This window comes from Triturus cristatus, chromosome 2_1, assembly GCF_964204655.1.
Source record: "Triturus cristatus chromosome 2_1, aTriCri1.1, whole genome shotgun sequence".
NCBI classification, from domain to species: domain Eukaryota; kingdom Metazoa; phylum Chordata; class Amphibia; order Caudata; family Salamandridae; genus Triturus; species Triturus cristatus.
In genome coordinates, this window is record NC_140581.1 from 73,779,852 (window position 1) to 73,794,716 (window position 14,865).

Here is a 14,865-nt window from a genome sequence, read left to right on the forward strand (position 1 = left end):
TTCAGTATTGGTTAGATATTATTCCTTAAATTCTTTTTTTTCTACGTGCAGTAGCCTGTAGCAGCTGTACCTTTAAGGTCTGTTGTAAGCTGTTTTTAAATCTTAAAATAAATATATAGCCATTTGTTTTTTATGTGGAATCTGCTACCTTATACGTTGCTACGTTTTCCTATCAGTGGACCATGAGACATCCATTTTATAAACCTCATAAATCCTGAGACGACCCTGCTGAGAATCAAAAAAGGGGCCTGCTGGTTACCCATTGTCAGGGCCACTGGAATTATGCGGCAGGTGGGGCCAAATTATGGTGCAGCGCTCACTAAATTATGTCGCAAGAAAAGGTAAACTATGCAGCATAATGCAGCACATTTGTTAATAGTATTATTTCATTGTTTTGACATTTTTTTACCTGCAAACACTGGGCATAGATTGCACCTCATTGGTACCAGTTTAACACCCAAATACAGCAATAAGGAAAAATAAGGTGACCAGTCAATCGTATGAAAGGACCTTCCACTGTGCGCCAACATGTCGCTGCGCTGTTAGTAACCTTTGAACCATTTGAGTTAGAACAAACATTTTAAAATCTGCAAATTATGGAGAAAATAATGGATTATCTGACACATGCGGCAAATCCATGACTATGCGAACATCTCTACGTCCGCACAACTGCATAATTCCAGTGGCCCTTCCCATAGGTCTCTGCACAAGGAACCATTCAATCACTTATAACCATCTACATTCATATGAATGTGGTGTGAATTAATGTAATAAAGCATAAATGTTTTTTTTTATTCACCCAATGAAAAGATAAAACATGTCATTTGTTAACTCTTTCATTTATTTATTTTTTATGTAAGTCTGCAAGTTAATAATGGCCTCATAGCAGGAAGAAAATAAAACAAACCCTCAGTAAATCTATTTCCTAATTATAAACACATTTTCAGTAACTTTTTCGGGAAAAGGAACATCCTTTGCAAAGCGTTTGTGTCATTTCACTTTTTACAACTCCTGGGCACATTGTGATGGGAGCCAGCAGCCAGGGAGTGAACGTCCTCAGGATGTCCGGGCTGTTCATTTGCACATCATAGCAGCTACTATCCCTGCTGAAGTCAGGCCTGTCCCCAGGCCTGAAGCTAGCTAGGGCACTGGTGTTAGTTAATAAATAAACAATAAGACAGAGCCCACGGGACTTCACGCTCCTGTGAACATTAGGATGAAGAACACTTGTTTTTCAGCTCAGAATGGCGTAGGGTGGGCCAGGGCATTCCTTGGGTGGGCATGGCCCACCGGACTCACCCTCTAGAACCGGGCCTGGCACTAGAGCAGGGAATGTTTACTTTTCGTTTTAGCTTCGTGCTTTAATATTTAGCGAAACGTTCTATCCTCGACCTAAGAGGATTAAAACAAAAATAACGTTGATGTTAACACTGGTATATAGCTGTTAATGTTACCTGGTGTCCCTGGCACACCTATAAAAGACATTCTAGGGACATCTAGTAACAGCCTGTGGTACTGCGCCCTTTCCTTCGTGAAAGCCATTTCTTTACTTTATTCTGCTACTGCTGGCCTCTCTTGAAACGAAAAAATAACATTAGCAAATGCACCGCCAACAGCTCACATTTACTTTCATGCGATACCGATTGCATTGCAAAGGGTTCTTTTCTGAGCAGCCTCCTGTGTGACATCAGCTGTGAATGGGCCATTGGAGCCGCGATGGAAGACGCAATAAAACAAAGAAAGTTCTGTCAAACAGGAGATGAAGGAGGTCTGCCTATGTACACCGTGCGCTGGTGCTCGACCACAGGAGATGAAGGAGGTCTGCCTATGTACACCGTGCGCTGGTGCTCGACCACAGGAGATGAAGGAGGTCTGCCTATGTGCACCGTACGCTGGTGCTCGACCACAGGAGATGAAGGAGGTCTGCCTATGTACACCGTGCGCTGGTGCGCGTCCACAGGAGATGAAGGAGGTCTGCCTATGTACACCGTGCGCTGGTGCTCGACCACAGGAGATGAAGGAGGTCTGCCTATGTACACCGTGCGCTGGTGCTCGACCACAGGAGATGAAGGAGGTCTGCCTATGTGCACCGTACGCTGGTGCTCGACCACAGGAGAGGAAGGAGGTCTGCCTATGTACACCGTGCGCTGGTGCGCGTCCACAGGAGATGAAGGAGGTCTGCCTATGTACACCGTGCGCTGGTGCTCGACCACAGGAGATGAAGGAGGTCTGCCTATGTGCACCGTACGCTGGTGCTCGACCACAGGAGATGAAGGAGGTCTGCCTATGTGCACCGTGCGCTGGTGCTCGACCACAGGAGATGAAGGAGGTCTGCCTATGTGCACCGTGCGCTGGTGCTCGACCACAGGAGATGAAGGAGGTCTGCCTATGTGCACCGTACGCTGGTGCTCGACCACAGGAGATGAAGGAGGTCTGCCTATGTGCACCGTACGCTGGTGCTCGACCACAGGAGATGAAGGAGGTCTGCCTGTGTACACCGTGCGCTGGTGCGCGTCCACAGGATATGAAGGAGGTCTGCCTATGTACACCGTGCGCTGATGCTCGACCACAGGAGATGAAGGAGGTCTGCCTATGTGCACCGTACGCTGGTGCTCGACCACAGGAGATGAAGGAGGTCTGCCTATGTGCACCGTGCGCTGGTGCTCGACCACAGGAGATGAAGGAGGTCTGCCTATGTGCACCGTGCGCTGGTGCTCGACCACAGGAGATGAAGGAGGTCTGCCTATGTGCACCGTACGCTGGTGCTCGACCACAGGAGATGAAGGAGGTCTGCCTATGTGCACCGTGCGCTGGTGCTCGACCACAGGAGATGAAGGAGGTCTGCCTATGTGCACCGTGCGCTGGTGCTCGACCACAGGAGATGAAGGAGGTCTGCCTATGTGCACCGTGCGCTGGTGCTCGACCACAGGAGATGAAGGAGGTCTGCCTATGTGCACCGTACGCTGGTGCTCGACCACAGGAGATGAAGGAGGTCTGCCTATGTACACCGTGCGCTGTTGCTCGACCTAAAAAGAGACGGTCCAGAGTTGCAGTTACATTTGTGGTGTGTATTTAGTTTGTAGGAGAAGCTTTCATTCTTCGCGGCTAGCATGGTGGTATAGTAACATTTTAATGTTGAGTCTGCCTGGCTCTAACCTGCCTCCAGGAGAACCGGGTTCAGGTCAAAGCTGTCCCTTGAATCTATAGTTTATGCAGTTTGTTTTATAACTTTTTTCAATGGAACATTTTAAAATGACAACAGCTCAATATTGTTGTTTAACAGGAAATTAAAAAGAACAAAAAGCACAGACGGGCATGACTCGTTTTCCTTTAAGTCTTTGGTTATATGTGTTATATGTCATCTACGTATCGAGAGCCACTATGCACGGATACTTAGAGAAGAGGGGCAGCCATAGGGTGGATGGAGGGGCATGGACCTGTGTTAGACCTGGCGGTTTCTGGTTGGCTAAGGCTTGCGCCAAAGCCAGACAGAAACCACCACTCTAGTCAGGGCAAGGAAGTTACACGCCAAAGATAACCCCTGCTCACCCCCTTGGTAGCTTGGCACGAGCAGTCAGGCTTATCTCTGAGGCGATGTGTAAAGCGTTTGCGCGCGCACCCAGCAACAACACCCAAGGCCCACCACAAAGGAAACTCCACACAAGGTATTCTATAAAAATAACCTTTGTATTATACACAACACATTAGATAAAAATACACACTTTACAATGTGCCAACAGGCACGGGCAGAATTTACAAGGGATTATGTACAAGACAGGGCCACCTGGACCACTGTCAGGAATTAGCACTTTTTAGATATTCCGCACACAAAATATATAAAATCACTGTAGCACAAAAATAATATGTATAGCACACAACCAGTACTTACTGGTATCGGGGAAGTACCACCTACATAACCCTAACTACTTTAGGAGACTGTCACGCAGGGAACTAGAACCTCACTAGCACCACCTGTACTAGGAGTAAGCAACAACCACCTACGTATCACAATACCTGTAGGGGTAATAGAACGTTACACATGATGCATCACATTCAGAGGTGTATGGAAGGAAAAACACATGATGCCTAAAAACATTCAGAGGTGTAAAAGCAATGGCACATGACGCATCAAAACACATTCAGAGGTGCAAGTAAGGAACACAATTGCGCAAAACTCCTATGCCACCACCTGTGGCAGTCCCTGGGCCAACTGGCCTGGAAGGGGCTAGGACGCCCTGCGTTCAACACAGTCAGGCTGCGCCAGCTGCGCAGACTAGAACAAGAATGGTCCCCCACCTAAACGTGGCAGCTGCCCACTAAGTGCTGGGCAGCTGGAAAACGAACTTCAGGCACTCCGCGTGCCTCTGGAGCCCTCTCTGGGCTCTGACCATCAAAGATGTGCCCTCTAGAGCCTTCGTGGCTCAGCACATCGTTGGAGCCTCACTGGGCTCGAGAAGCAACAATGCCCCACACGTTGGAGTCCCTCTGGACTCTGCGCCACCTGAAATGCCCCCTAGAGCCTCACGGGGCTCTAAATCAAGAGTGGCACCGTTGTTGGAGCGCCACGCGCTCAGAAACTACCACAATGCCCCCGGGTACGTGGGAGCCTTCCAGGCTCGAGGAGCAATACTGCGCACGTTGGAGCGTCTAGCGCTCTAGCTACTCGGGACCCCTCGGATGGAGCCTCACGGGGCTCGTCACACTGCCCCCGCACCCCCTCTGCACAGGCGCGGAGTCCCCCAGCCCTGCTAAACACTCACCAGGCTGCTCGGGGACTCCCGCGTCGTCTCCTCTCTCGATGGGCGCCGAGGCTTCTTTGCAACGCGGAGGGGCAGGCACCGACAATGTGCCTCGCGCCCCCTCCGCACCAGCTCCGGCCGCACTTCTCCTCTCTCGGGTCCAGCGCGGGGTAGGCTCCCGCCTGGATCTTCACTGCACAGGAGCGCGGGGTAGGCTCCCGTCCGCTTCCTGCTTCCGTCTCGGGGCCCGCCCCCAGGCCTGCCTGACTTCCGGCTGAAGCCCGGCCGCGGCGGTGAATTCCTTGGCAAATGAGAGGGGTAGGCTCCCTCGCCAGCGAGCACAACGGCGGGGTGGGCACCCGCCGAACTTGGCAGACACCGTCAGGATCGCGGGGTGGGCACCCGCTATCAGACCCCAAGCGCTCACAGCGCCATAGAGCAAAACAGCGCTCCCAGCGCTATAAACAAAGGAAGGTCCAGCAAAACAGCGCGCCCAGCGCTAGGAAGTCCAAAAAGCGCTCCCAGGCGCTACAAGCAGGGTTCAGCAACAAAAAGGTCCTCCAGAGAGCAGGGGGCAAAGGCTGGGCCCAGAGCCAGCTCACAGGGCCCTCCAGCAGGGAGGCAGTCCCCAGTGGCGGTCTCTCCTGGCGCCCAGCAGCAGCAGGCCCCCCCTCAAGTGGATCCTGCAAGAGAACAACTTCTGTGGGGACACAGCCCCATTTTTATACAGTCAAATCCTTTGTCTAAGGTGCAGGGAAGGGGCGAACCAGTTCCAACCGGTTCCTGAGCACTTTGTTTTGCTCAGCCCCTCTCCCTATTCACTGGCAGGGCTAGGGTCATTAGACGCACCACAGGGGCCGGCGCCAGCATTGTGTGGGGGAATCCCTGTCCTATTCAGGACCCAGGTACACTCCTCCCCAGCCATCAACATGCTAACTCCCCATTCACCACTGGGTGACTCCTCCTGACTCTGGGGAATTCCCTAGTCCGTCACCTGACCTCACCAGCCAATCGCCAGACAAGCCACACATTTCAGACTGCACACTGAAGTGCCCACTTCTAGAAGTGGCACTTCCACACCAGGTACATGCACGCTGCACACATCAACGCGCAGCATTCACTCCCACGAGTCCGCACATACCAAACACGGGCCTGCACACCCCACGCATCAGGAACTACCGGGACACATACATTCCCCCATGCATTCCTATGGGAGGGCAGGCCAACCTCACAACACGCACGCACTTTACCCTGGGACACAGCGGTAAAGTGCGCCGAAGTCCATAAAATCACTAAACCAAGTCACAATATTAAGCAAAAAGTTTCGGGGTGAACCGGCCAGAAGGGCCAAGTCCAACAACCTGCAACATCCACATGATTCTGTGAGGTCACTGAGGGCTGCGGCAAAACGCATGCGCCACAGTCTGTTCTGGGGGGCACATGGAGGTGTTTAGGATGCGCAAATCATGGCAAGGCAGACGATGGTCAACAGAAAATATTGTGCATAATGATCACATTTTCACTCAAACATACACCTGAGGTGAGTGCCCATTTTCCAGTGATTGGGCATCCACAAATCAACATTTAGGCCCATATATATCAAGGTTTTGAATTGTTCTTGCTACGCAAGGGTGACGCACAACCTAAATGAGGTTTATCAAGCCACTCAAAGCCCCCTTGCATGGCCCTGCATGGCTTGATAAATCTAGAGTAAGGCTAGGTTGAGCCTTGAGTTACTCTCAATCAATCAGGGAATTGTAAGCGCACTACTCATCCGAGAGGGTCTCAAGGCACTGGGGTGGCTAAGCAACTCCGTTCAGTTGAAGAGCCACGTCTGCAGTGTCTTCCTGAAGACGTTCAGGGAGGGGGCGCAACTGATGTAGATCGGGAGCTCGTTCCAGGTCTTGACCGTGATGTAGGAGAAGGCTTTTCCACCCACTCAGGCTCTGCAGTTGCGCTGGGTTTCAGCTAGGGTGAGGTTAGTGGGTTTGAGGTTTCATTTGGGTACGTGGAAGGGGATTCTCTCGTTGAGGTATTGAGGTCCGGTGTTGTGGAGGCATTTGTAGGCGTGGGTAAGTATGTTGAAAGTGACTCTTTTCTCAACGGGGAGCCAGTTGAGGTTACGTAGGTGTTGGGTGATGTATTTGTGTCGAGGGATGCCGAGGACGAGTCTGGCTGCAGTGTTCTGTATTGTCTGGAGCTTGCGGAGTAGAGACTTGTTGATCCCGGCTTAGAGGATGTTTCCTTAGTCCAGTCTGCTGGTTATGAGTGCATGGGTGGCGGTCTTCCTTGACTCGGGGGATCCATTTGAAGGTCTCTCCAAGGATGAGGAGGGTGTTGAAGCAGCTGGAGGTGGCGGCGTGGACCTGTCGGTTCATAGAGAGGGAGGAGTCGAGTACAATGCCAAGGTTTTGTGCATGTTTCATGGTGTTTGGGGGGCTGCCAAGGGCGGTGAGCCACCAGGTGTTGTCCCATGCTGATGGCGAGGTTCCGAGGACGAAGACTTCTGTCTGCTCTGAGTTGAGCTTCAGGCAGCTGTTGCTTATCCAGGATGCAACGTCCTGCATTCCTTCCTGGAAGTTGAGTATGGTGGTGGAGTCCTTGGTGAGGGAGAGGATGAGCTGGGTGTTGTTGGCGTAGGATACTATGCTGATGCCAAGCTTTCTGACGATGGCAGTGAGGGGGTCATGTAGATGTTGAAGAGGGTAGGACTGAGCGACGATCCCTGGAGTACTCCGCTGTTGATTTCGGTGGGTTTCCGAGAGGAAGGGTGGCAGTCCGATTCTTTGGGTTCTGCCGATGAAGAATGAGCAGATCCAGTCGAGGGTATTTCCTTGTATGCTGGTGTCGTGAAGTCTCGTGGTGAGTGCGGTGGGAGACGGTGTCGAATGCTGCAGGGAGGTCGAGTAGGATCAGAGCCGTGGTGTGTCCTTGGACAAGGAGGGTGTGGATGTTGTCTGTGGTGGCGAGTAGGGCGGTCTCGGTGCTGTGGTTGCTGCGGAATCTGGATTAGGAAGGGTCGAGGATGGAGTTGTTTTTGATGAACCTTGTTAGTTGTGCATTGACGGTCTTCTCAGTGACTTTTGCCGTGAAGGGGAGGAGGGAGATGGGCCGGTAGTTTGTGAGGTATGTGGGATCTGCTGAGGGCTTCTTGAGCAGCGGTCTGACTTCTGTGCATTTCCAGTTGTCGGTCCTGAAAGTGGCGTTGATGGTGCTTTGTAGTTCTGGCACAATGGCGGCTCTGTGGTAGATGTGCAGTGGGCAGGGGTCTGTGGGGGCCCCCGAATGGATGCTTTTCATGTCGAGGCAGTCTCTTCGGTCGTGACTAGTGTCTAGAGGGAGATGGTGGGCTGGCTGATGCTGCCGAAGGGGAGTGGTTGCAGAGTCAGGTGTACGGTCTTTGAAGTTGTCGTAGAGGCTCTTGATTTGCAGAGGTCCTGGGAAGGGGTGATGTCTGTGGTTTTGCTGGCGGACTTGGTGAATTCTTGGATGCCGCTGAAGAGTTCCTTGGAGTTGCTGGAGTTGGCGAGGATTTTGTTTTGGATGAAGGTCATTTTGGTGGTTCTGATGCATTGGTGGTATTCCGTCATGCATTCTTGTAGGTGGTTTGGTCTTCAGGCATTTTGCTGTTTCTCCAGCTCTTCAAGACGTCTGCAGGTGCCTCTGGTTTCTTAGATGTCAGCGGTGAACCAGGTGGCCTTCCTGGGGCGCTGTCTGTCAGAGTTGCATAGGGGTGCGACATTGTCTGCACAGTTGGAGATCCATTTGTGTAGTTCTCTGGCTGCGAGGTTGGTGTCGTTCACGGTGGTGGGTGTGTCATGGTTGAGGGTGGAGTTAAGCTGATCCTCAGTGTCTTTACTCCAGTTCCTGCATGGCGGAGCGCAGAGCAGGTTTGGGCGGCTTGGGCTTGTCGACGATGTACTGTACACAGTGGTGGTCCGTCCATGGGGGTTGTGTTGTGTGGCTGAAATGGATGTTTCCCCCTGCAAAGATGGGGTCGAGGGTGTGTCCTGCCTTGGGGGTAGGCATGGTGACGAGCTGGTTCAGTCCGATGTTGACGAGGAGGGTGGTGGAGTTGGGGTTGCTGGAGTTGTCGAGGTGGAAGTTCAGGTCTGCAATGAGTATGTAGTCCGTGGAGGCAATGGCATGGGGGTGCGATGAGGTCGGTGATGGAGGTGGAGAAAGGGGTGCTGGGTCCAGAGGGGTCCGTAGGCAAGGGTGCCACGAAGTTTGGTTCTAGGGCTGCTCTGGACTAGAATGTGAAGGTGTTTGGCGGCAGAGAAGGCATCACTCAAGGTGTAGAGGTGGAAGGAGCTTTTGTGCGCGATGGTGATTCCTCCTCCTGGGTGGTTGGGGCAGTCTTTCCTCTGGATCTTGTATGCATCTGGGATGGTGATGGCGAGGTCAGGGGCGGAGGAGGCGTTGGTCCAGGTTTCTGCAAAGAAGGCGACATCTGGTGAGAGGGTGTCAAGGAGGTTCCAGATCTCTACGGCGTGTCTGTGCAGGGAGCGCATTTTGAGGAGAATGCCATCTCAGGGCATTGGCGGTGTTGGCGGCTAGGGCGGTTGTGAAGGTCTGGCGGCAGTGGCAGCAGGAGAACTGGCCATGGGTGGTGCTCCTTCCGGGGTTGAGTGTGAGGAGGGCAGCTGAGTCGTAGTGGTGGAAGGTCAGAGATCCCGGGTCCCTGGCACTGGTCGCGGTCGGGCTCAGACAGGCTTGCATTTGGTGCACCTTTGCCACACCAGCGGCATGCCCACTGCACGTGTCCAAAACACGACCGCGCAGTGGCCACCATTACGTAGGGAAGGAGGGAGGGACGTGCAGCTGGGAGGCGGGAGCGGGAACGGGCAAGGGGGAAGGGGCTGCAGGGGCATCTGCGGCGGGGAGAATGGAGCAGTGAAACGCAAAATGGCAACAGAAGAATAGCTTAAAAGATGCTAGGGCACAGTAAAAATACAAAATGCTAGGGCAGAGTCAAAATACAGGCACAATTGACAAAGGAATGTACAAAGGAAGCATGCCATGGGTGGAGAATGTTTGTTGCCACATTCTGACACACTCCCAGATTTATCAGCATGTGTTGGGAGGTGTACGATACAATTCTGACGCATTCCCGGGTGTACCAGAGGTGCAACTTGGAGAAATGTCTTTATTTCTCCTCATTGCTTCCTCTTTCTAAGGGTGCTACATCATGCAGCACTCTTAGAAAGAAGAAAATGCCTCTGACAATTGTTTTTGTCTAGGAATGTGCCCCTTCCTGCACAAAAACCAAACCTTTCTACAGTGGAGCCACACTTGCTTCATTGTGCACGGGTGCCTTCATTGGCACTAGGCAGCAGTTTGTGCCTCAGCACAGGCAGAGAGCAGGAATGCACCGCAGAATGTTAAATCTGGCGCATTCCTGCATTTTCACAAAACACAGCCGTTAAGCAATATTGCTCGGGACGCATATTGAAGGTCTCAAATGAGAAACCAGTAGGTGCTCACAGCCTTTAATGTTTCTGGGATCGATTAAAGGAACACCGTTGAGGCTCCCACAGCAACCTAACAAACGTGTATGGATGTTAACAAGACAGAGGACATATTTTGAAAGGCCCTTGAACATCATTTGCAGAATTAGTGCAAGGAGGGGAGATACATACAATTAAATACTTGGGCTGGTGGCATCACCTTTCGATCACACCAGGATCATATGGTCCAATCAATATACGTTCTTAAAAGGCCTTCGCTAGGTCATGATTTCAGATTGGTAATAGTGCTATGTGAGCGCTGAATTACCGAACACAAACTATTCAGGGGTTCACCCTACTGGAAAGCGAATTTGTTGTTTCAGTGCCACACCCCCTCTGCTTTATTGAGTAGTCTTACAGATTGTGACAGGGTCACAGCCTCTTGTGGTATAGAGAGGCACACAAAAAACTGATGAAGGGTCATTTCACTGTGTAATAGGAAATGCTTCTATTTCAAGATGCAGTCTGGTGGTTTCAAGCCATGCAGTGTGAGGTTCTCACACAATGGAGGAGTTTTCCATACCTACCATTCCACAGAAGAGTTGGCCATGATGGCACAGTGATGGGGGCAGGATGCTGCAGTGATCATTCCTGGAGATCAGCCTGGAGGACCATGGAGGCTCCTATAGCAGCAGCACAGTGCTTATTTGACGTAAACGTTGCTCCTGTATCCTGTGGGATGGTTGGCGTTGTGTGTACTTATTGTCGCAAACCGGTAATCAGAACCTCTTAATTTCCTGACGGGGGAAAGAAGAATCCATAGAGCAGCAGTAATGATCATCGTTGGGAGCAAACGTGCCCAACTTGTATGAATATAGTCCACAAAGTAGGATGATTCTGGTCAATTACATGATAGTTAAGACAACTCGCATCTCCCAAATAATGGAAGAACATATCTCTTGCAAGCTGAGGAAAAGTTACTATCTGCCCCAATCAGGAAGAGGACCATAATGTGAGCCAGTACAAAGGCAGTATTGCACCCACAAACCAATGTAGATCAGCCTTGAGGCAGGAGTGGATGGAGGTGAAGATGTTTGGAGCACCCTTCTAATTTTAGTGACAGCTTACTTCAGCCCGAGAGGTACCACCTTGTGCCCCAGGGCATGTAAACCACCACACTGGCAGCTGGCATAGGGAGAAATATTTGAAGAGGGGGTACCAACCTGCTGGTTGTTGTGGCCTTCTAGCCATGCCTCTGATGCCCATGATGTTTTTTGGGGTGTGGCTAAATCTTCATGTGGTTCCCCAGTAGGGAGAATATGCTAAGCCTTTTAAAGACTGTATGCGTCATTCTGGTGAACGTTGAGTTGATATTAAGTAATGTTTGTTCTTTATTTCAAGTAATCCATGTTGGCCAGGTCCTTGTGCTCTGCCTGCCCCAAAGGAGATGTAAACAGAAAATGTACATACATTCAAGCTTCAAAGCAGATATCCATCATAGGATTCACACAATGTACAGAGATTAAAGTGATATGTTATTGGGTCAGCCTTGTCTCCTATAAGTTCTCCTGAAATAAAATTTGCAACACCCTCCTGCAATAGAAGTGTCTGTCTCTGCCTTTGCTGTGGTGGTTTGTGTTTAAGGAAACTAAGCCATTGCACGATTGATTGCACTATTGTATGGAGACCTCCTTAAAGCTGAGAGCTGTGGCATATGTGGAGTGTGGCATTGATTTGACAAAATCTAGGGTACTTCAAAAGAATTACTCGACCACCAAGCCCACGAACCCTTGTTTATAGTTTGTAAAGCTGAGATGGTTTTTTCCCTCTTGCTGTGGGAGGAGGAGATGTCCAATAGAGTCATGACCACCACTGTCACTGCATGAAATCACAGTTATTCATAGTAAAAGGCAGACTCCTGTGTCAGATAACTTACTGTAAGTGGCAACTGGGCCAGAAAGGGACATTTCCAGGATGGACAGCACGATGACCAGTGAGTGAATTAATATTCGGGGTCCCATGGTGCCGGGTCTGACCGATCTGCTATCTGGGTTGTCTTCCTGTATAGGATGGCAGAGAAATATAATCTATCACTTACGTAGTAAATGCAATTTAGAACATTGACTATCTGAAGCTACAACAATCAAGAACAGCAGTATGTCTAAAATACTGCCACCATGGATCAGTACATGAAAAATAAAACAGATTGCAGCTGTATCATTACCTTAATGTGCACATGCGATGAGGGAGGGACAGAGGAGGGAGGAGTCTCGAATGGACTATCAGGGAGATCATTGTTGTAAAATAGTGTGTGGGTGAGTCAAGGAGGGATAGAGGAGGGAAGAGATAGAAAGAAATCTTATGAATGTTGGCAATTGCAGCTTATTTCGCACATCTCTTCATATGCACCCCAAAAGTTCACGATTCAGTATTTTCATTTATGTGCTATTTTAATCCAGCTGTAGCATTTCATAAATAATCTCCTGACAAAGTGAACCTATAGTACATATGGACTTATGGCTGGTTGGTTAACACAAACCAAGAATTCCAAGAACTCAAAGAAAAAAAAGAATAATTCTCTAATATGATACATAATTACATCCTATACATTACACAGCCAGGTGTGGATGTGTGGGTGGGAACAGCGTGTGTGTTAACAAGAGGGGTGAGGATGTGCACTTTAACATAAATGTTTGCTGTGTATTGTGCCAGACACACAGTCTTTTTGGCCACTTCAGCACACTCGTGTCCTCATAAACAAACAACCATGCAGTCACATGTCATGTATTTATTTATGTTTGCAGCTTTATGTAGCACAAACTTAGCCCAAGGGCATCGGAGCACTCTACATGAGAACTAGGAATTTACATCATAGCCACACGTTGCAGAGTTTTCTTTTTTAAGGCATGTGAGCTTTAGTGATCTGTCCACAATCACAAGACGTTGAGTCGAGGCTGGGGGTCAAACATGCGGGCACCTGTGCTAAGCATTAGGCAGACGCAGCTGCTCCGAACTGGGGTTTGCAACAATTAAAATGCTTTTGTGCTGAGCTCATTTTTGGAGTCTGAGAGGTTTTTCTGACTCCTAAAGTTAGACTTCAAATCGGTTCCAATTTGGTATGTGGAAGGGGATGATTGTAGGCATCCCTTCCAAATACTGCCTTAGTACCTCACGAATCAATGTTTTCCAACTGAAATCTGGTGGCATGTTTTACCAACACCTCAAAGGAGGTAGAAATGCATTCACAAGAGAGAAAGGGCCCCCTTGGTACCCCAGCCCTTTGTGAATGTAAAAATACGTTTGTTGAAGAGCAGGTAGTGCATTTAAAAAATAAAAGGTTGTTTTATTAAAAAGCAATCAAAGATTGGGTGGTGTGCTGACCCCAGCAGGCCACTATCCCTGTGATGGCCTCCAATGTGCAACCGACCTCAATCTGGTCTGATTCAGAATTTTGAGAGCCTGCCTATTAGTTTATAGGTCTGTTATTACATGTATTTAGTGGTTGCAAACATACTGGCCTCAAATTACCATTAGGATCAGTAAATAGTACATCTGGCCCCTACTTGCAGAGTTTCAAAGCTCTCGCCATCAGGCCACCTCTGCATGGGGGGCAGTGAGATACGGGTGACGATATAAACATATGGACTGGAGATAATGTTATTAGAATTATTGTCAGTGTTTGAGAATGAACACACTGTGTTTGGCTGTGAGGTTGCTCTCAAAGACAGGAATACAAGCAACAGCCAAGGAAAGCCTTCTTCTGCCCCATGAAATGTCCTCCCTTTTGCCAGGACAGTGGTGTCTTGGCCATGATACACTCGCATAAACAGATCCAATATTCCACCGGAGCAGGTGGTACATTAAGTTTGAGGTGGGCTTTGCTGTAATACAGAAAGATTCCTCCGTGAGTTTGGTGCTCGCTGCTGATGTCTGTGGTGTGTGAATGTCACAAATTGAATTTTTGGCTGGACCAGCTCAGCCTATCTGAAGACTTATGAATTGAGTAACAATAAAGTGGGCAATAGTAGCTTTTATTAATTATATAATACTTAGAATTGCCAACACCTGCTATAGTAATAGTTTTACAAAGCAAGCTTTTCGCACATCTCACAGGAGACGTTTTCCAACATTTGCAATTTATATTTCTCTCAAACCAATTGTTGCAAATAAAATGTCTCCTTTTGTTGTAGATTTATTACACAAGATGGCAAACATTTAGCAGAGATTTCCTGCTGAGGCATCTGATTTTTCATCTATTCCAACGTCACAAAGTTGCAAAGAGAATAAACCTTTGAAGATCCTGTCTGCTCACCTCCTGTCGGGTTCCTCGGTGTCAGGTCTCTCCGGTGTAGGCTGCTGTCATCAGACAGCTCAGGGAGTGATGGTGTCAGGTCTCACCTCTGACTGCTGCTCTCTGCTGTGAGCTCAGGAGGGATCTCTCTCACACTCAGTGATGCTGGAGAAGGTCTCTCTATAGATATAGAACCTGCTATGCAAATTAGGGAGAAGGTCTGTGATGAAACACAGTTTCCTGAGAACCAAAGCCATCAATCACCTGAAACACGCCAACAATCAGTGAAGAATCTGGGAAAATATTGGTGAGCATAAATTTTGTTTTAGCACGTTTGAGCCTGTTTGGTGCTGCTCTGAAATAGACTGTGAGTAAGACATGCGAT

The 14,865-nt window shown here is 49.4% G+C and overlaps 1 protein-coding gene across 1 annotated transcript in view; it reads right to left on the reverse strand.

Moving 5' to 3' along the window:
- Window positions 1-14,641, reverse strand: part of LOC146863768 (uncharacterized) — a 35,724-nt gene extending 21,083 nt beyond the window's left edge. Inside the window, exons 1-2 of the mRNA XM_085627944.1 lie at window positions 14,502-14,641; window positions 12,126-12,249 (exon numbers count right to left, since the gene is read on the reverse strand). Of these exons, the coding sequence (XP_085484070.1) occupies window positions 12,126-12,210 (85 nt within the window). The 5' untranslated portion in view covers window positions 12,211-12,249; window positions 14,502-14,641. The remainder of the gene's footprint in view (window positions 1-12,125; window positions 12,250-14,501) is intronic.
- Between the last annotated feature and the right edge of the window lie 224 nt (window positions 14,642-14,865).